General features: G+C 44.7%; 2 protein-coding genes across 4 annotated transcripts; one reads left to right on the forward strand and one right to left on the reverse strand.

The window, feature by feature from the left end:
- Positions 1-214: 214 nt before the first annotated feature.
- Positions 215-13,756, forward strand: LOC139565711 (gelsolin-like). Its single transcript, XM_071386215.1, has 12 exons — positions 215-435; positions 602-691; positions 802-934; positions 1,105-1,409; positions 1,689-1,822; positions 2,051-2,141; positions 11,179-11,349; positions 11,638-11,806; positions 11,960-12,081; positions 12,316-12,393; positions 12,625-12,719; positions 13,738-13,756. Exons 1-12 carry the CDS (start codon positions 427-429, stop codon positions 13,754-13,756), a joined length of 1,416 nt encoding a protein of 471 aa, XP_071242316.1. The 5' UTR covers positions 215-426.
- A 131-nt stretch (positions 13,757-13,887) lies between these two features.
- LOC139566085 (transcription termination factor 1-like) lies at positions 13,888-19,926 on the reverse strand. Of its 3 annotated transcripts, none has more exons than XM_071386982.1 (11): positions 19,666-19,926; positions 18,148-19,280; positions 17,464-17,591; positions 17,103-17,288; positions 16,871-16,949; positions 16,508-16,632; positions 15,919-16,114; positions 15,699-15,791; positions 15,420-15,485; positions 15,046-15,131; positions 13,888-14,379 (listed from the first exon to the last, which is right to left on the reverse strand). In XM_071386982.1, exons 2-11 carry the CDS (start codon positions 19,248-19,250, stop codon positions 14,231-14,233), a joined length of 2,211 nt encoding a protein of 736 aa, XP_071243083.1. In that variant the 5' UTR covers positions 19,251-19,280; positions 19,666-19,926; the 3' UTR covers positions 13,888-14,230. The 3 variants fall into 3 exon arrangements, with proteins under 3 accessions (XP_071243083.1, XP_071243084.1, XP_071243085.1); XM_071386983.1 differs by having other exon boundaries at positions 19,380-19,687; XM_071386984.1 differs by having other exon boundaries at positions 19,440-19,683.
- Between the last annotated feature and the right edge of the window lie 696 nt (positions 19,927-20,622).

Raw genomic sequence — 20,622 nt, forward strand, 5'->3', positions numbered from 1 at the left:
GCCACCTGATGCGATTTTGATCAAGCACAACATCGCCAATCAAAATAAACGTTCTACCATGTTATTTTTTGGGAAGCCTGTTTGATTCTGAGTTCGGATATATAAAGTTTGTATGTGAAAACTATTTATAAGATGCTTTAAATTTTTCCGAACTCACTTTGGAAGCTTGCGCTGCTGGTGATGGCACATGTTGAGCACAAAATACCGCTGCAGTTAACAAAGTCTACATCCGCTGACGTAGCCAATCGCAGAATGTGACGAAGGAACTGAAGCAACTCATACAATCTTTCCAGGTTTTTATCAAGGTTTTAGCTTGGCAACATCTAAATGAACATGTAATAATCGTAAAAGACTGAATCCGACATACAATGTGGAAGGCCTCTATTAAAAACCTATAGGATCCTATAGGATTACTTTTGTGAGAAGATGCTGGAGGTGAGTCTTTCAATAAGGAGAAAGGGACGGAAAAAAGTTAATTTCTATACACTTCAAAATCATGCAACTGTTTATATGCTTCCAATAAACATCTATAGTTAGTTACCTTTTAACATAATGGTGATCATTTGCTGTGAGATGCCTGACTCTCGTAGTCTCATTCCAGTTTCTTGGACCCAAACCCAATTTGCCTGAGGCAAATGCAGATGACACAAATACAGACGTGTCCAATAGGAAGCTGGTGAAATTATACAAGGTCAGATCCATTTTCGAATTAAACAATTGAATCGTTAAATATGATGTAATAAGCAGTTTTTGAGCAGACCTTCAAATACCAATATTACATTGAAATGTTTTTTCCAAAAGGTGTCTAATGCCAGTGGGGATATGGGCATGGATATGGTATCATCGGAGAACCCGTTTTCACAGAATTCCCTGGAGTCAAGTGACTGCTTTATCTTGGACAATGGTCCCAATGGCATGATCTTTGTCTGGAAAGGTATTGGTTTCTCCTCAGCAGCTGGTCTCTATGACTTCTTTTGACTGTAAAACCCCAAGCTTTAATCTTCCCTTAGATTAGACACTACTTTTGAATACTGTTGCGCCTGGAAGTCACTTAGTTCTTCTGCCTTTGCAGTTTAATCATGAGTTTATTTGGAATAAAAACAGGTAAGGACGCTAACAAAGAGGAGAGAAGTGCGGTGATGAGTGCTGCCGAACAGTTTATCACAAAGATGGGTTACCCGAAACACACCCAGGTCCAGATCCTACCTGAGAATGGGGAGACCCCTCTGTTCAAGCAGTTCTTCAAAATCTGCCGTGATGCGGACCATACAGTGGGGTTGGGAACCGCCTACGTATCCAACAAAATCGCCAAGATCAAGAAGGTGCCCTTCGATGCCTCCACTCTCCATCACTCGGACGCCATGGCGGCTCAGCATGGGATGGTGGACGAGGGGAATGGAGAGAAGCAGGTATGGATTTTTTTTTGTTGCCGGGGACACGGGTTACCTGAGTAAACACCATATAGTACGATGGTAGTTAACATTAAATATTGTGTTTCAAGGTTTAGGGTAGTTGTGTCCTCAGTAAAGGGATACATAAGGGTTACGACTGTGGGCCTGCACACCCACCAAAACGGTGTCCCAATCTCACAAACAAGCCTTTGAGAAAAGAACTGCAAGGGGTGTTACCTTTTTTCCATTCATGGACGACTACTAGTAAGAGCTGTATTTACCTGTTAACCTCCGTAGATCTGGCGTATTGAGGGCGCTGACAAGGTGCCTGTGGAGCCCTCCACTTATGGACGATTCTATGGGGGAGATAGCTACATCATCCTCTACAACTACCAGCATGGAGGCCGTAACGGACAGGTCATCTACATATGGTAAAGACAATGGAGATTATCCTTCTGGGAGCTATATGTGTTATTACATAGTCTTACAGCAAAAACTGCTATCGTCCTTCTATCGTTACTGTAGGCTTCATCATTTATGTGCACCAGGGCTTTTGTTACATACTGTATTAAACACATCTAAACCAACTATATACTGTATGATATAACCTAAGCATGAATGTATGTTAATAGCACTTGAAAAGTACTCCTTTTTCACAGGCAAGGAGTGGATTCTAGCCAGGATGAAATTGGCGCCTCGGCCATCTTGGCTGCTCAGCTGGATGACGAGTTGGGAGGAGGGGCAGTACAGGTGACTGGATCGTTTTGATTTATTGCTGTATGGCCCCGATAATACGGTCCAGATCATTTTTAATCAAGATGCACTGGATTACAAAATTTAACAATATTAGTCAGTTGTATTGTCTGCAGACGCTTTTTTCCCCACCTTTTATTTAATTAACCAGGTAGGCCAGTTGAGAACAAGATCTCATTTACAACTACGACCTGGCCAAGATCAAGCAAAGCAGTGCGACACAAACAACAACACAGGGTTACACATGGGATTAACAAACGTAGTCACAGACCATACAAACGCTTCACACCGCGTGGCCGCCGCTACCCTAACCTGGTGGTTCCAGCGCGCACGACCCACGTGGAGTTCCAGGTCTCCGGCAGCCTCTGGAACTGCCGATCTGCGGCCAACAAGGCAGAGTTCATCTCAGCCTATGCGTCCCTCCAGTCCCTCGACTTCTTGGCACTGACGGAAACATGGATTACCACTGATAACACTGCTACTCCTACTGCTCTCTCCTCGTCTGCCCACGTGTTCTCGCACACCCCGAGAGCTTCTGGTCAGCGGGGTGGTGGCACTGGGATCCTCATCTCTCCCAAGTGGACATTCTCTCTTTCTCCCCTGACCCATCTGTCTATCGCCTCCTTTGAATTCCATGCTGTCACAGTTACCAGCCCTTTCAAGCTTAACATCCTTATCATTTATCGCCCTCCAGGTTCCCTTGGAGAGTTCATCAATGAGCTTGACGCCCTGATAAGTTCCTTTCCTGAGGATGGCTCACCTCTCACAGTTCTGGGTGACTTTAACCTCCCCACGTCTACCTTTGACTCATTCCTCTCTGCCTCCTTCTTTCCACTCCTCTCCTCTTTTGACCTCACCCTCTCACCTTCCCCCCCTACTCACAAGGCAGGCAATACGCTTGACCTCATCTTTACTAGATGCTGTTCTTCCACTAATCTCATTGCAACTCCCCTCCAAGTCTCCGACCACTACCTTGTATCCTTTTCCCTCTCGCTCTCATCCAACACTTCCCACACTGCCCCTACTCGGATGGTATCGCGCCGTCCCAACCTTCGCTCTCTCTCCCCCGCTACTCTCTCCTCTTCCATCCTATCATCTCTTCCCTCTGCTCAAACCTTCTCCAACCTATCTCCTGATTCTGCCTCCTCAACCCTCCTCTCCTCCCTTTCTGCATCCTTTGACTCTCTATGTCCCCTATCCTCCAGGCCGGCTCGGTCCTCCCCTCCTGCTCCGTGGCTCGACGACTCACTGCGAGCTCACAGAACAGGGCTCCGGGCAGCCGAGCAGAAATGGAGGAAAACTCGCCTCCCTGCGGACCTGGCATCCTTTCACTCCCTCCTCTCTACATTCTCCTCTTCTGTCTCTGCTGCTAAAGCCACTTTCTACCACTCTAAATTCCAAGCATCTGCCTCTAACCCTAGGAAGCTCTTTGCCACCTTCTCCTCCCTCCTGAATCCTCCTCCCCTCCTCCCCCTCCTCCCTCTCTGCGGATGACTTCGTCAACCATTTTGAAAAGAAGGTCGACGACATCCGATCCTCGTTTGCTAAGTCAAACGACACCGCTGGTTCTGCTCACACTGCCCTACCCTGTGCTTTGACCTCTTTCTCCCCTCTCTCTCCAGATGAAATCTCGCGTCTTGTGACGGCCGGCCGCCCAACAACCTGCCCGCTTGACCCTATCCCCTCCTCTCTTCTCCAGACCATTTCCGGAGACCTTCTCCCTTACCTCACCTCGCTCATCAACTCATCCTTGATCGCTGGCTACGTCCCTTCCGTCTTCAAGAGAGCGAGAGTTGCACCCCTTCTGAAAAAACCTACACTCGATCCCTCCGATGTCAACAACTACAGACCAGTATCCCTTCTTTCTTTTCTCTCCAAAACTCTTGAACGTGCCGTCCTTGGCCAGCTCTCCTGCTATCTCTCTCAGAATGATCTTCTTGATCCAAATCAGTCAGGTTTCAAGACTAGTCATTCAACTGAGACTGCTCTTCTCTGTGTCACGGAGGCGCTCCGCACTGCTAAAGCTAACTCTCTCTCCTCTGCTCTCATCCTTCTAGACCTATCGGCTGCCTTTGATACTGTGAACCATCAGATCCTCCTCTCCACCCTCTCCGAGCTGGGCATCTCCGGCGCGGCCCACGCTTGGATTGCGTCCTACCTGACAGGTCGCTCCTACCAGGTGGCGTGGCGAGAATCTGTCTCCGCACCACGTGCGCTCACCACTGGTGTCCCCCAGGGCTCTGTTCTAGGCCCTCTCCTATTCTCGCTATACACCAAGTCACTTGGCTCTGTCATATCCTCACATGGTCTCTCCTATCATTGCTATGCAGACGACACACAATTAATCTTCTCCTTTCCCCCCTCTGATAACCAGGTGGCGAATCGCATCTCTGCATGTCTGGCAGACATATCAGTGTGGATGACGGATCACCACCTCAAGCTGAACCTCGGCAAGACGGAGCTGCTCTTCCTCCCGGGGAAGGACTGCCCGTTCCATGATCTCGCCATCACGGTTGACAACTCCATTGTGTCCTCCTCCCAGAGTGCTAAGAACCTTGGCGTGATCCTGGACAACACCCTGTCGTTCTCAACTCACATCAAGGCGGTGACCCGTTCCTGTAGGTTCATGCTCTACAACATTCGCAGAGTACGACCCTGCCTCACACAGGAAGCAGCGCAGGTCCTAATCCAGGCACTTGTCATCTCCCGTCTGGACTACTGCAACTCGCTGTTGGCTGGGCTCCCTGCCTGTGCTATTAAACCCCTACAACTCATCCAGAACGCCGCAGCCCGTCTGGTGTTCAACCTTCCCAAGTTCTCTCACGTCACCCCGCTCCTCCGCTCTCTCCACTGGCTTCCAGTTGAAGCTCGCATCCGCTACAAGACCATGGTGCTTGCCTACGGAGCTGTGAGGGGAACGGCACCTCCGTACCTTCAGGCTCTGATCAGGCCCTACACCCAAACAAGGGCACTGCGTTCATCCACCTCTGGCCTGCTCGCCTCCCTACCTCTGAGGAAGTACAGTTCCCGCTCAGCCCAGTCAAAACTGTTCGCTGCTCTGGCACCCCAATGGTGGAACAAACTCCCTCACGACGCCAGGTCAGCGGAGTCAATCACCACCTTCCGGAGACACCTGAAACCCCACCTCTTTAAGGAATACCTAGGATAGGATAAAGTAATCCTTCTAACCCCCCCCTCCCCCTTAAAAGAGTTAGATGCACTATTGTAAAGTGGTTGTTCCACTGGATATCATAAGGTGAATGCACCAATTTGTAAGTCGCTCTGGATAAGAGCGTCTGCTAAATGACTTAAATGTAAATGTAAATGTAGTCAAAAACACAAAAGAAAAATCTATATACAGTGTGTGCAAATGTAGTAAGGTTAGGGAGGTAAGGCAATAAATAGGCCATAATGGCGAAATAATTACAATTAAGCATTAACACTGGAGTGATAGATGTGCAGATGATGATGTGCAAGTAGAGATACTGGGGTGCAAAAGAGAAAAAATAAATAAATAATATGGAGATGAGGTAGTTGGGTGTGCTATTTACAGATGGGCTGTGTACAGGTACAGTGATCGGTAAGCTGCTCTGACAGCTGATGCTTAAAGTTAGTGAGGGAGATATAAGTCTCCAGCTTCAGTGATTTTTGCAATTCGTTCCAGTCATTGGCAGCAGAGAACTGGAAGGAAAGGTGGCCAAAGTATGTGTTGGCTTTGGGGATGACCAGTGAAATATACCTGCTGGAGCGCGTCCGACGGGTGGATGTTGCTATGGTGACCAGTGAGCTGAGATAAGGCGGGGCTTTACCTAGCAAAGACTTATAGATGACCTGGAGCCAGTGGGTTTGGTGACGAATATGTAGCGAGGGCCAGCCAATGAGAGCATACAGGTCGCAGTGGTGGGTAGTATATGGGGCTTTGGTGACAAAATGGATGGCACTGTGATAGACTACATCCAATTTGCTTAGTAGAGTGTTGGAGGCTATTTTGTAAATGACATCGCCAAAGTCAAGGATCGGTAGGATAGTCAGTTTTACGAGGGTACGTTTGGCAGCATGAGTGAAGGAGGCTTTGTTGTGAAATAGTAAGCTGACTCTAAATTTAATTTTGGATTGGAGATGCTTAATGTGAGTCTGGAAGGAGAGTTTACAGTCTAACCAGACACCTAGGTATTTGTAGTTGTCCACATATTCTAAGTCAGAAACATCCAGAGTAGTGATGCTAGGCGGGCAGGCAGGTGCGGGCAGCAATCGGTTGAAGAGCACGCATTTAGTTTTACTAGCATGTAAGAGCAGTTGGAGGCCACGGAAGGAGTGTTGTATGGCATTGAAGCTCGTTTGGAGGTTTGTTAACACAGTGTTCAAGGAAGGGCCAAACGTATACAGAATGGTGTCATATGCGTAGAGGTGGATCAGAGAATCACCAGCAGCAAGAGTGACATCATTGATATATACAGAGAAAAGAGTAGGCCTGACAATTGAACCCTGTGGCACCCCCATAGAGACTGCCAGAGGTCCGGACAACAGGCCCTCCGATTTGACACACTGAACTCATTCTGAGAAGTAGTTGGTGAACCAGGCGAGGCAGTAATTTGAGAAACCGAGGCTATTGAGTCTGCCGATAAGAATGCGGTGATTGACAGAGTCAAAAGCCTTGGCCTGGTCGCTGAAAACGGCTGCACAGTACTGTCTTTTATATATGGCAGTTATGATATCGTTTAGGACCTTGAGCGTGGCTGAGATGCACCCATGACCATCTCGGAAACCAGATTGCATAGTGGAGAAGGTACGGTGGGATTCGAAATGGTCGGTGATCTGTTTGTTAACTTGGCTTTCGAAGACTTTAGAAAGTCAGGGCAGGATGGTTATAGGTCTGTAACAGTTTGGGTCTAGAGTGTCTCCCCCTTTGAAGAGGGGGGTGACTACGGCAGCTTTCCAATCTTTAGGGATCTCAGACGATACGAAAGAAAGGTTGTACAGGCTAGTAATAGGGGTTGCAACAATTTCGGCAGATCATTTTAGAAAGAGAGGGTCCAGATTGCCTAGCCCAGCTGATTTGTAGGGATCCAGATTTTGCCGCTCTTTCAAAACATCAGCTATCTGGATTTAGGTGAAGGAGAAGTGGGAGGGGCTTGGGAATGTTGCTGCAGGGGTGCAGAGCTGTTGGCCGGGGTAGGGGTAGCCAGGTGGAAAGCATGGCCAGCCGTAGAAAAATGCTTATTGAAATTCTCGATTATTGTAGATTTATCGGTGGTGACAGTATTTCCTCAGCCTCAGACAGCTGGGAGGAGGTGCTCTTATTCTCCATGGACTTTTCGGTGTCCCAAAACTTTTTGGAATTAGTGCTACAGGATGCAAATTTCTGTTTGAAAAAGCTAGCCTTAGCTTTCCTAACTGACTGTGTATATTGGTTTTTGACTTCCCTGAAAAGTTGCATTTTTCGGGGGCTATTCGATGCTAATGCAGTACGCCACAGGATGTTTTTGTGCTGGTCAAGGGCAGTCAAGTCTGGAGTGAACCAAGGGCTATATCTGTTCTTAGTTCTACATTTTTTAAATGGGGCATGCTTATTTAAGATGGTGAGGAAAGCACTTTTAACTTCTTCAGGCTAGGGGGCAGTATTTTCACATCCGGATGAAAAGCGTGCCCAAAGTAAACTGCCTGTTACTCAGGCCCAGAAGCTAGGATATGCATATGCATGGTAGTATTGGATAGAAAACACTCTAAAGTTTCTAAAACTGTTAAAATAATGTATGTGAGTATAACAGAACTGAGCACAATCCATCCAGGGAAAACATTTTTTGAGGCCATTGTGTTTTCCAATGCTTTTCTATGGGAAACCTGATTTATTCTGGCCCAGATTGCAGTTCCTATGGCTTCCACTAGATGTCAACAGTCTTTAGAAATTGTTCGATGTTTTTCTTTTGAGAAATGAAGAAGTAGTCCTATTCTTTCCATGTGTCACTCAGATGGACTCAAGTCTTTTGGTCAGCGTGAACAGGAGCATGCTCCTCGTTATTTTTCTCTTGTATTGGAAACAGTTTATTCCGTCTTAAATTTGATCGATTGTTTACATTTTAGGGTACCTGAAGTTGGATTAGAAACGTTGTTTGAAATGTTTGGACCAAGTTTTCAGGTAACTTATTAGATACTTTGTAGTCATGTTGGGCGATTTGGGACCGGTTTATTTCTGAATCAAACACGCCAAATAAATTGACATTTTGGGGATATAAAGAAGGAATTTATTGAACAAAACGACCATTCATTGTGTCACTGAGACATTTGGGATTGCAAAAAGATGAAAATCTTCAAAGGTAAGGCATTTATTATATCGCTATTTTTGACTTTCGTGTCGCACCTGCCTGGTTGAAAAATGGTTTTCATGTTTTTGTATGCGGGGCGCTGTCCTCAGATAATCGAATGGTGTGCTTTTGCCGTAAAGCCTTTTTGAAATCTGACACAGCGGCTGGATGAACAAGAAGTTAAGCTTTATTTTGATGTATTTAAACTTGTATTTATATGAATGTTAAATTTATATATTTCTGTAGTTTGAATTTGGCTCTCTGCAATTTCACCGAATGTTGTCAAATCTATCCCGCTAACGGGATTCGAGCGTTAAGGGATCCCTAGGAGGTTTTAAAGAACAACCAGGCATCCTCTACTGACAGGATGAGGTCAATATCCTTCCAGGATACCCGGGCCAGGTTGATTAGAAAGGCCTGCTCACTGAAGTTTTTTAGGGAGCGTTTGACAGTGATGGGGGGTGGTCGTTTGAGTGCGGGCCCATTACGGACACAGGCAATGAGGCAGTGATCGCTGAGATGCTGGTTGAAGACAGCAGAGGTGTATTTTGAGGGCAAATTGGTAAGGATGATATCTATGAGGGTGCCCATGTTCACGGATTTAGGGTGCATTGATAATTTGTGTGAGATTGAGGGCATCTAGTTTAGATTGTAGGACGGCCGGGGTGCTAAACATATCCCAGTTTAGGTCACCTAACAGTACAAACTCTGAAGATAGATGGGGGCAATCAATTCATACAGTGGGGAGAACAAGTATTTGATACACTGCCGATTTTGCAGGTTTTCCTACTTACAAAGCATGTAGAAGTCTGTAATTTTTATCATAGGTACACTTCAACTGTGAGAGACGGAATCTAAAACAAAAATCCAGAAAATCACATTGTATGATTTTTAAGTAATTCATTTGCATTTTATTGCATGACATAAGTATTTGATACAACAGAAAAGCAGACCTTAATATTTGGTACAGAAACCTTTGTTTGCAATTACAGAGATCATATGTTTCCTGTAGTTCTTGACCAGGTTTGCACACACTGCAGCAGGGATTTTGGCCCACTCCTCCATACAGACCTTCTCCAGATCCTTCAGGTTTCGGGGCTGTTGCTGGGCAATACGGACTTTCAGCTCCCTCCAAAGATTTTCTATTGGGCTCAGGTCTGGAGACTGGCTAGGCCACTCCAGGACCTTGAGATGCTTCTTACGGAGCCACTCCTTAGTTGCCCTGGCTGTGTGTTTCGGGTCGTTGTCATGCTGGAAGACCCAGCCACCACCCATCTTCAATGCTCTTACTGAGGGAAGGAGGTTGTTGGCCAAGATCTCACGATACATGGCCCCATCCATCCTCCCCTCAATACGGTGCAGTCGTCCTGTCCCCTTTGCAGAAAAGTATCCCCAAAGAATGATGTTTCCACCTCCATGCTTCACGGTTGGGATGGTGTTCTTGGGGTTGTACTCATCCTTCTTCTTCCTCCAAACACGGCGAGTGGAGTTTAGACCAAAAAACTCTATTTTTGTCTCTTCAGACCACATGACCTTCTCCCATTCCCTCTCTGGATCATCCAGATTGTCATTGGCAAACTTCAGACGGGCCTGGACATGCGCTGGCTTGAGCAGGGGGACCTTGCGTGCGCTGCAGGATTTTAATCCATGACGGCGTAGTGTGTTACTAATGGTTTTCTTTGAGACTGTGGTCCCAGCTCTCTTCAGGTCATTGACCAGGTCCTGCCGTGTAGTTCTGGGCTGATCCCTCACCTTCCTCATGATCATTGATGCCCCACGAGGAGAGATCTTGCATGGAGCCCCAGACCGAGGGTGATTGACCGTCATCTTGAACTTCTTCCATTTTCTAATAATTGCGCCAACAGTTGTTGCCTTCTCACCAAGATGCTTGCCTATTGTCCTGTAGCCCATCCCAGCCTTGTGCAGGTCTACAATTTTATCACTGATGTCCTTACACAGCTCTCTGGTCTTGGCCATTGTGGAGAGGTTGGAGTCTGTTTGATTGAGTGTGTGGACAGGTAACGAGTTCTTTTATACAGGTAACGAGTTCAAACAGGTGCAGTTAATACAGGTAATGAGTGGAGAACAGGAGGGCTTCTTAAAGAAAAACTAACAGGTCTGTGAGAGCCAGAATTCTTTCTGGTTGGTAGGTGATCAAATACTTATGTCATGCAATAAAATGCAAATGAATTACTTAAAAATCATACAATGTGATTTTCTGGATTTTTGTTTTAGATTCCGTCTCTCACAGTTGAAGTGTACCTATGATAAAAATTACAGATCTCTACATGCTTTGTAAGTAGGAAAACCTGCAAAATCGGCAGTGTATCAAATACTTGTTCTCCCCACTGTATATGGTGTCCAGGGCACAGCTGGGGGCTGAGAGGGGTCTATAACAAGCGGCAACAGTGAGAGAATTATTTCTGGAAAGGTGGAATTTTAAAAGTAGAAGCTCGAACTGTTTGGGCACAGACCTGGATAGTATGACAGAACTCTGCAGGCTATCTCTGCAGCAGATTGCAACTCCGCCCCCTTTGGCGGTTCTATCTTGACAGAAAATGTTGTAGCTGGGGATGGAAATTTCAGAATTTTTGGTGGCCTGCCTAAGCCAGGATTCAGACACGGATATCAACAGGGTCAGAGCATTGGTCTGTAAAATGAAATGAGGGAAGGTTTAAAGCCAGGTATCTGACTCACTCAATGATTTTCTGTCTGTTTCTACCATGATGAAGGTGCGGGTTATCCAGGGTAAGGAGCCCGCCCACCTCATGAGTCTTTTCAGGGGGCAGCCGATGGTAGTGCACCAGGGTGGTACCTCCAGAGAGGGTGGCCAGGCCCAGGCTGCAGACACACAGCTGTTCCAGGTGCGGTTCAACCCTGCTGGCTGCACACGTGCCATAGAGGTGAGTAACAGGAGATGGAAGGTGAGGTGGGGAGAGGTCAATAAAGGATGTTTCGTAGGTACACCTATTTGATTACTCTTGGGGTGTATTCACTAGGATCCAAACGGAAGCAAACAAGCCGAAACTACACTAATACACCCCAGTAGATAGTTGAGTAGCCAGCCATTGTGATGTATGGTTGGTGTCTTGGTGAAGATGACTACAGTCCGTTTGCCATGGCAGAACTGTAGTTAGTACCTCCAGTGTACAGTATTTTCACTGCCTCCTCTCTTCCTCTCTCCACTCAAGGTTGATGCTGCTGCCTCAAATCTGAACTCCAACGATATCTTTGTGCTGGTGACCCCGGCACCCTCCTTCATATGGGTGGGAAAGGGGACAATTGACAGTGAGAAACATGGAGCTCAAAAGCTAAGTGACCTTCTAGGGGCCTCAGAGCTGGCCGAGGGTGAAGAAGCAGGTACGTTCCCTGTCAGCAGTCGAATTCACTACGAAATGGTGTTTAGCCAATAGCCACAGAATGTTACTGATTTTGAGGATACAAGACAAAGCTTTTCCAACCGCTCCATCTTCTTCCAAATCCACAATTGTATGTTTGTGTTTGTGTGTCAAGATGACTTTTGGGATGCTCTGGGAGGTAAAGCAGACTACCGTACCTCAGCCAGACTGAAAAACAAAATGGACGTTCATCCACCACACCTGTTTGCCTGCTCCAACAAAACTGGCCAGTTTGTTGTGAGTCTGCCCTGTTATAACTGTAGTATAGCATTTTCCAGCTTACTTTGCTCCATTCCTGTTTACATTTTTGACATGATTTGAATATCCATTTGGACAAATTCAGTTTCCTCTGCGAATGAAATAGCCTTTGATCCACATTTTATACCTACAGTGTGGGAAACCATTTCCTTGTCCTCCTGAATGTGCACTGACCTGGCCCGTTGTCAAAATGCCACAATACTATTTCCACAGATTGAAGAGGTGCCTGGGGAGATGACACAAGAAGATCTGGTCCCAGATGATGTCATGCTCTTGGACACCTGGGAACAGGTGACTAGTATTGGGATTGTCAAGATGCAACCAGGGCCACGTTCAGTAGCTGAACATTGTAGAAATGCCATGAAAAGAACCAACGCAATTCCTTATTCCACATGTCAGAGGGGCTTGTTTGTTCTACATAGCACATTTAGATCTGAACGTTCCGAAACGTTGCATCCTGCTGAACGTGCCTATGTTTTCTTTGCTAATAATGCACCCCTGTTGATTCGCTAAACATTTCAGATCTTTGTTTGGATCGGAGGTGAAGCTCATGCAACAACCCAGCAGCAGGACCGCTACCTCCGCCTTTGTGCAAGGAGGAGCACTACCAGAGCCCTGCAAAATGACCTCCAGCAGGCCACAAATGTGCATGTGTCTGCTCAAACGGTCAGAAACAGACTCAATGAGGGTGGTATGAGGGCCCGACATCCACAGGTGGGGGTTGTGCTTACAGCCCAACACCGTGCAGGACGTTTGGCATTTGCCAGAGAACACCAATATTGACAAATTCGCCACTGGCGCCCTGTGCTCTTCACAGATGAGAGCAGGTTCACACTGAGCACATGTGACAGACGTGACAGAGTCTGGAGACGCCGTGGAGAACGTTCTGCTGCCTGCACCATCCTCCAGCATGACCGGTTTGGCGGTGGGTCAGTCATGGTGTGGGGTGGCATTTCTTTGTGGGGCCGCACAGCCCTCCATGTGCTCGCCAGAGGTAGCCTGACTGCCATTAGGTACCGAGATGAGATCCTCAGAGCCCTTGTGAGACCATATGCTGACACATGCACATTTGTGGCCTGCTGGAGGTCATTTTGCAGGGCTCTGGTAGTGCTCCTCCTTGCACAAAGGCGGAGGTAGCGGTCCTGCTGCTGGGTTGTTGCCCTCCTACGGCCTCCTCCACGTCTCCTGATGTACTGGCCTGTCTCCTGGTAGCGCCTCCATGCTCTGGACACTACGCTGACAGACACAGCAAACCTTCTTGCCACAGCTCGCATTGATGTGCCATCCTGGATGAGCTGCACTACCTGAGCCACTTGTGTGGGTTGTAGACTCCGTCTCATGCTACCACTAGAGTGAGAGCACCGCCAGCATTCAAAAGTGACCAAAACATCAGCCAGGAAGCATTGGAACTGAGAAGTGGTCTGTGGTCACCACCTGCAGAATCAGTCCTTTATTGGGGGTGTCTTGCTAATTGCCTATAATTTCCACCTTTTGTCTATTCCATTTGCACAACAGCACGTGAAATTTATTGTCAATCAGTGTTGCTTCCTAAGTGGACAGTTTGATTTCACAGAAGTGTGATTGACTAGGAGTTACATTGTGTTGTTTAAGTGTTCCCTTTATTTTTTTGAGCAGTGTACATTCACACAACTAAATAAAATGTATGATGCTCAACACCAGTTGTCAGCTCTGTTAATTGTAGTCAATAGCTATGAGGCTTTGGTTTAGTGATTTTCATAAACATGCTCGCAATGGATGAAGACTGGCCAATCAAGACAGAGCAACTAGAAGCCAGGAGACATTTATTCTCAAAAATAGAAAAAGGACAATAAAAATGTCACCTCAGTCAGATTTTGCAAACACAAAACAATTACACAACTGGTCACGAGTACTAACTTTCCCCCCCCCACAAAATGCATTAATTCAAAGTGAATTAATGGTGATGACATTGTAATATCTTACAGAAAACCAAACTAACATTTAATTACAAATAAGTTGATCGTCATTAACCTCAATGAATGAGCTGAATCCTTAATTTAGGGACAGAGGGGCATATAGTTACCCCCACAGGGACCGTAAGCAAGGTCCATGTGCTTTGTTTTCATCAACTGTTCTGAACCTCGCTGTATTAGGTGCTGTCCTCATTATCAAAGATCTCAGAGAGGAGGAAGAGCTCTTGAGGATCGTTTCTTGACACCATCTCTCCTGATTTTATCAGAACTTGGAGTTGCTCTTCAAAATTGGGGAGAACTCTACTGTTGAGGAAGTCGATGATCTCTGAAAAGAAAATACATAGAAATTAACGGCACTCTAGTCCCTATATAGTGTGCTATTTTTGACCAGGGCCCATGGTCAAAAGGAGTGCACTTTAAAGGGAATAGGTGTGATTTGGGACTATATCAAAGATCTCTTCCCCAAAGTATCATTATATTTAAATAGTACGGTCAAGGGGGACATAGCAACATTTCCTCTCCCTTTATTTCTGGGGCGGCAGGTAGCCTAGTGGTTAGAGTGTTGGACCAGTAACCGAAAGGTTGCAAGATCGAATCACCGAACTGACAGGGTAAAAATCTGTCGTTCTGCCCCTGAACAAGGCAGTTAACCCACTGTTCCTAGGCCGTCATTGAAAATAAGAATTTGTTCTTACCTGACTTGCCAAGTAAAATACAGTTTAAAAAAAATAAACAACGTCATCATAGTGATTCACGCTTAACTATTCTAACGAAATGCTAAAAACGTAGCGATAGAGAATATTGGGTGGTCCAGTGGTCTAAGCCGCTGCCTCGGGCTCCCAGGTACTGTGTACTACTGCTGTGAGCCTGGGTTTGAATCTGACCCAGTCCTCTCGCGCTCCTCTACCATCTACTTCGCTGTTTCTGTCCTCTCCACTGTCCTACTCTGTAAAATAAGAGGATAGTGTTTATGACAGTAGCTTACACCTACCACAGAAGGACATGCTCTGCCACAACGGAACGTTGGCTACCTTTAGCCTGTAGTAGTGTGTCTGAATGTAGTGCGGCGTGACATTCCTTAAAATAAATACATATAAATGTTAGCACATAGCACTGCATTACAACACACGTACATCACACTGACATGTACTGTTGCATTCCACACTCCTAGAAGATGGAAAACACGTGTAAAGGCTTTGTCATGCATTGATCTCAGTGTTGTATTCAAAGACTTAGACAATCCTAAAAGTGAATACTAACCCAATACAAACCTCCCTCAGTGAAAATGTCACATAATAAACACAACAATGTCATCTATGACACATTGTCTAAAACCACAATCTGTGTTTAATAACAACCTCTTACCCAATTGTGTAAGCAATTTCTTCCCAGTCGATATCTGCAGCATCTTCTATCTGCTTTGCATTCAACCTTAAAGGTCAAAAATGACATGGATAAAAATTCACCATGCAACAATTTCACATGCAAATATCAGGACCAAAAGTCTACCTTTTGTCCTGTGTATCAGAACAGTTCAGAAAGGTCCAAATCAACGACACTAGACTGGGCTAATAAATCTAAAAACAAAGTAGCAAAAAAACAGATTCACCATCGCATAGATTGAATGGAAATCAACACACTTACGCTTTGATCAAATCCACTTTGCCTTGTAAGGATGTTGTGCCGCCACTGAATACTGGTTGTCCATATGCCATTTTGTGCTTCAAAACAGCCAACCTGGAAAAATAAAATCAAAGACACAGTCTAAAAAGTCAGACAAAAGTTCTGAATCTGAACGTTTGTTGTAAACAATTCAATGAGAATGAGGAGTAATGTTACAAAATAAACCAAACTCCCTGCCCACCATTTTATTCGACACTGGGACCAGTGGCGTGTTTCAACCGCCTGGCACACATCTGTCCAGGGGATGTTGTTGTACAGTTTGTCTTTCCTGACGGTGGCTGGTCCACTGCCAGGCTCTGCCTGTCCCACCAGGTGCTTCCGCACAGCTTCCATTAGTCTTTTCAGTTCTTCCTCGGTCCACGCGCCTCTGTTTGCAGCTGAGAAATACACACCAAACAAAGCGGTAGTATTGCCCCAGGTCATACAAAGCTAACAACCATTTTCCCAAAAAGATAAGTGGAGCAGGATGTCCGGCAAGGATGTCAGAGTCAATATATTAAAGCTGTAATCAGTACTTGGTGACACTCCCACATTTGTTTGGGATATTACAACAACAACAAAGTTACTTCAAACACACCACAGTTATTTTCCTTCGGCCATCATTGCATGCGTGATAGAACTGCAGAATATGTACTGTGATAAAAAAAAATGTACCACGATGCTGGATATTCCTCTCTTCTGTTTCATCAACAAGACAAAAACAATAACTAAGGCGCTGGGGAGCGAACAGTGGCGATGAGTTATGCGGATTCCAGTTCCCAACGACTTACACATTTGAGCGAAACGTTTCTCTAGGGACGATCCGCTTCGGCCAGTCAACTCCGAGATCGCCGCCCACTTGTTGCCGTGCAACGTCTGCAGTTTTTTCAAAGAGTGAAGTTCTTCTTTGGTGAACCTTCGGTAAGGAAATCAAGGAAATAAGCATTCAAAGTGCCTCAATGTGTCTGTAAATGTTAGCAAACCATAAAGTGGTTCATACCAGAACAAGAGCACAGTTGTGAACACTAAAGAAAATGTCAATTCAGTATTACTATACTTCCGTACACTGTATATAGAGGCAACATAATGTATAGCCATCATAGCCGTTTATGACCGTGAGGGTCATTTCCTTATAGTAACGAGCCCCGTCTCACCTGCCCTTGTAGTTGCTGCCATCAAATATTTTCCTCCCACGTATATAGACTTGATGCCAAGGCCTGGGTATTCCTTCACCTGGAACAACAAGAGGTGAGATCAGTTTTCTGGGAAATTCCTAAGCACATTTTTTTGACCACTGTAGACAATGCTGAAGAACAGGGATGTAATGTGGATAAAACTTGTCAGAAAGTGCTCTAATCGAATGAACCTTGCTACAATACGACACACCTATTATTTCATGGAATCTGTGCTGCCTCTTCAATTGCTTGATATTTGCTTCTTCCTCTTTGAAGCGCTGTGGATGGAAGAGCTTAGAGCCACTCTGAATCCCAGTGAGAGCCAGGAAGTCGTAGACGTTACTCTTGATTCGTTCGTTCTCCTGCGTACTGAATCTTCCACTTCGCAGGGAAAGGCCTGGGAACAACAGACGATTCAACTGGTTAGGTCTAAAATGATAAAACATATGATAATACATTCAGTCTCATCTCTAAACACAGTAACATCTTACATATCATTGCTACAATGTTACATACCGGCGTGATTAACGCTCAAAAATATTGAACCATGAGTGACTGAAGAATAAGCTTACCTTGTCTTCGGAATTCCCTGAATCGATCAAGATCATACTTGATCATCTTATGGATCTCGGCAACCGACTTTGACTCAACATTGGGAATGAAATCTTTGAGATCATTCAGAGCCTGCCAGTCGTCCACACTGTAGCATAGTGAGGGGAGAAAATTCTAAATTATATTCTGGTACACCGCATTCACAAAATGTCTGGTTTTCACCAGCAAATGCCTCTGGGCGACTCCACAGTAACAGAGTGATGCGGGGACTCAGATTTCACTTTAAAAATGTCAAACAAAAACCAATGATTGCAAAGTTAAAGTTCGACAGAAAATTTTACAAAAACACATTTAGTTGAAAATGAGGGTTGGTAACAGAATGAGGGTTTGTGCAGCTGGTGCACTCATTCTGTAACCAATCTTTGCATCTGCACTGTTCAACAAGTAGCTTAAATGAGTGTTCGTAAAATGTTCAGTGGAAATGGTTAAAAGTCATCATTGTGCCTAGAGTTCTATGGTTCGTTTAACTTTGCAAACATTGGTTTTTGTTGGGCATACATTAAAATGAAAAATCTGAGTCTCAGCATCACTCTTATTGTGGAATTGCCTTACTGTCAATGGTTGTGTTCACTTAGGAAATCACTCTTTCAAAATACACTAGATTCACACTTCAATACAAGTGAACCAGGTTTCCTTCTACTCACCTTTGAGTTTCTTCCTTTAGGCTGGGTTTGTTGTGTTGGGTCCCTGTCTCAACCATGGTTGAATGGGCGCCCTCTGTCTCACCGTTTGTTCCAGCATCATGAGTCCTGTTGACATTTGGAACAGCTAAATCCAAAACACCTTCTGCAGAGTGGACACTGTCCATTCCCTTGTCTGACTCTCTGCTGCGTTTTTTCTTTCTCCCGCTGCCCTCCACAGCTGTAGACCCTCCATCTGTTTTCGACCTCTTTGACTTCAATTTTCTTTCAGTTTGTTCTTTTATACCTGGAAGGTCTGCTTTATCTGGACAATCATTCAGTTCACTCTCTCTGTGTTTTTTCTTCTTTTGTTTCCTCTTCTCTTTTACATTCTCCTCTGCCTCAGTTACCATACTTTCACCTCTCTTGACTGTTTCAGTGTGCAGTTCTATGATTTCTGGATCCTCTGCTGTTGTTGAAACTGTCCGACGGCTTTCCGCTCCCTCTTCAAGTTCTGTTTGTCTGTTCTTGTGCTTCTTCTTACTCTTTCTGGCCTCATCTGGTGCAGTTACAGCTGAAACATCTACTGCAGACTTTGAGAGGACACAGTCTATCCCCCGTTCTGGCTCAATGTCATTATGTTTTCTCTTTTTCTTCCGGCTATTCATATTCTTCTCATCAGCAGTCACTCCCTCCGCTCCCACCTGTTGTGTTTGAAGATTCTTTGACTTTTTCTTTGTTTTCCCACTAGTTTGTTCCTCAGGATCTGGTACCTCCATTTCATCTTTAATAACATGTTGCTGCTTCTTTTGCTTTCCTTTTTTGAGTTTCTTCCTCCCTTTCTCCACCACTTCCAGCTCGGTCACTGTTTGCTCTTTATGTTTAGGTTCTGTCAACTCGTGACCATCCTTTAGATTATGCTCAATTGCCGGTTCTTCTGGTCCCTGTTCAGAGAGTGCTTTAGTCTTCTTCTTCTTCTTTTTTTTGCATCCCTCGACTGTATCAGGTGCCACTGATGAGATTAATTGAGGAGTTTCTTCAAATAGAAGAGGGGATACTCGAGACATCTCAAGCAATATGGAATTCTCACTTGCCTCTTGTTTGGTGGATGTTGAAGTCCCCAGCATAGTGGCTGCAACTTAACCTATTTTCTCTATCTGTAAGAGAAAGACAAGATTAATGTTTTCCATTGTTTCCTAAATGTGACAGCATGGATAGGCATGAACGTTAGCAGCTATGTAACGTTAACTAGTTACCATAATTCGATTAGCAAAATACGTGCATATGAAAACACAAGTTGACTTTTTCGTACATACGGGCACAAGTGTGATCAATGTTGGGATAACTAGCTAGCTACTATAGCTAACTAGCTAGCTAGCTACTATAGCTAACTAGCTAGCTAGCTACTATAGCTAACTAGCTAGCTAGCTACTATAGCTAGCTGGCTAGCGGCTACATAACATATGATAGTTCACCAAATAGTCTAGCTAGCCTGCTACGTAAATCAAATTTGATAAAACTCGTAAAGAAAAACAAGTGCACCTGGTTGAACACGTGCGGAAAGTGGAACCTTTGCGACAAAGCTACATAGCCGGAAATGTACATCTCTTCTTCGGCATTAGCAAGTTAATAATTTGTGTGTATGACTGTGACAAAAGCTAGCTACTGCCACTCTGTGGTGGTGGATGTACTATTGAAATATAACATATTGAGTTATCCCATCTGCATTCCCAACGATTAGGATTTGTAGGTCTAAATTAGTATTCCCGCTATGCAGTGGTGGAAAAAGTGCCCAATTGTCACACTTGAGTAAAAGTATAGATACCTTATTAATATTAAGTCACTCAAGTAAAAGTGAAAATAAAAGTCTAAAAGTATTTGGTTTTAAATATACTTAAGTATCAAAAGTAAAAGTACAATTATAAATCATTTAAAATTCCTTATGCAAAGCAGATGGCACAATTTCCATTTTATATTTATTTACGGTTAGCCAGGGCCACACTCCAACATTCAGACATTTACAAAAGATATATGTGTGTTTAGCGTGTCATTCAGACCAGAGGTAGTAGGGATGAGCACGTGTTCTCTTGTTAAACTTGAGCATTTGACCTGCTAAGCATTAAAAATGTACAGAGTACTTTTGGTTGTCAGGAAAAGTGTATGGAGTAAAATATTTTCTTTAGGAAGGTAGTGAAGTAAAAGTTGTCAAAAATATAAATATTAAAGTAAAGTACAGATACCCCCCCAAAAAACGACTTAAGTAGTACAGCGATGAGTGTTGTGTGTTATAGAGGGTTATAAATAGATTTTGGTATGCTATTTCTATAGGCCTAACTCAGGTCTAACTCATTATAATAGCCTATATTTTTGTTCTAAAGTAAATGTAGATATGCTTTATAGTATTAGTCTACACAGCCTGAGATTGGTTTTGATTGATTTGATAATAATAATCCATGCCACGGCGCACAGTGCTCGGTCTGATGTCAGGTCTGAATACTA

Source organism: Salvelinus alpinus, chromosome 37 (genome assembly GCF_045679555.1).
Source record: "Salvelinus alpinus chromosome 37, SLU_Salpinus.1, whole genome shotgun sequence".
NCBI lineage: Eukaryota > Metazoa > Chordata > Actinopteri > Salmoniformes > Salmonidae > Salvelinus > Salvelinus alpinus.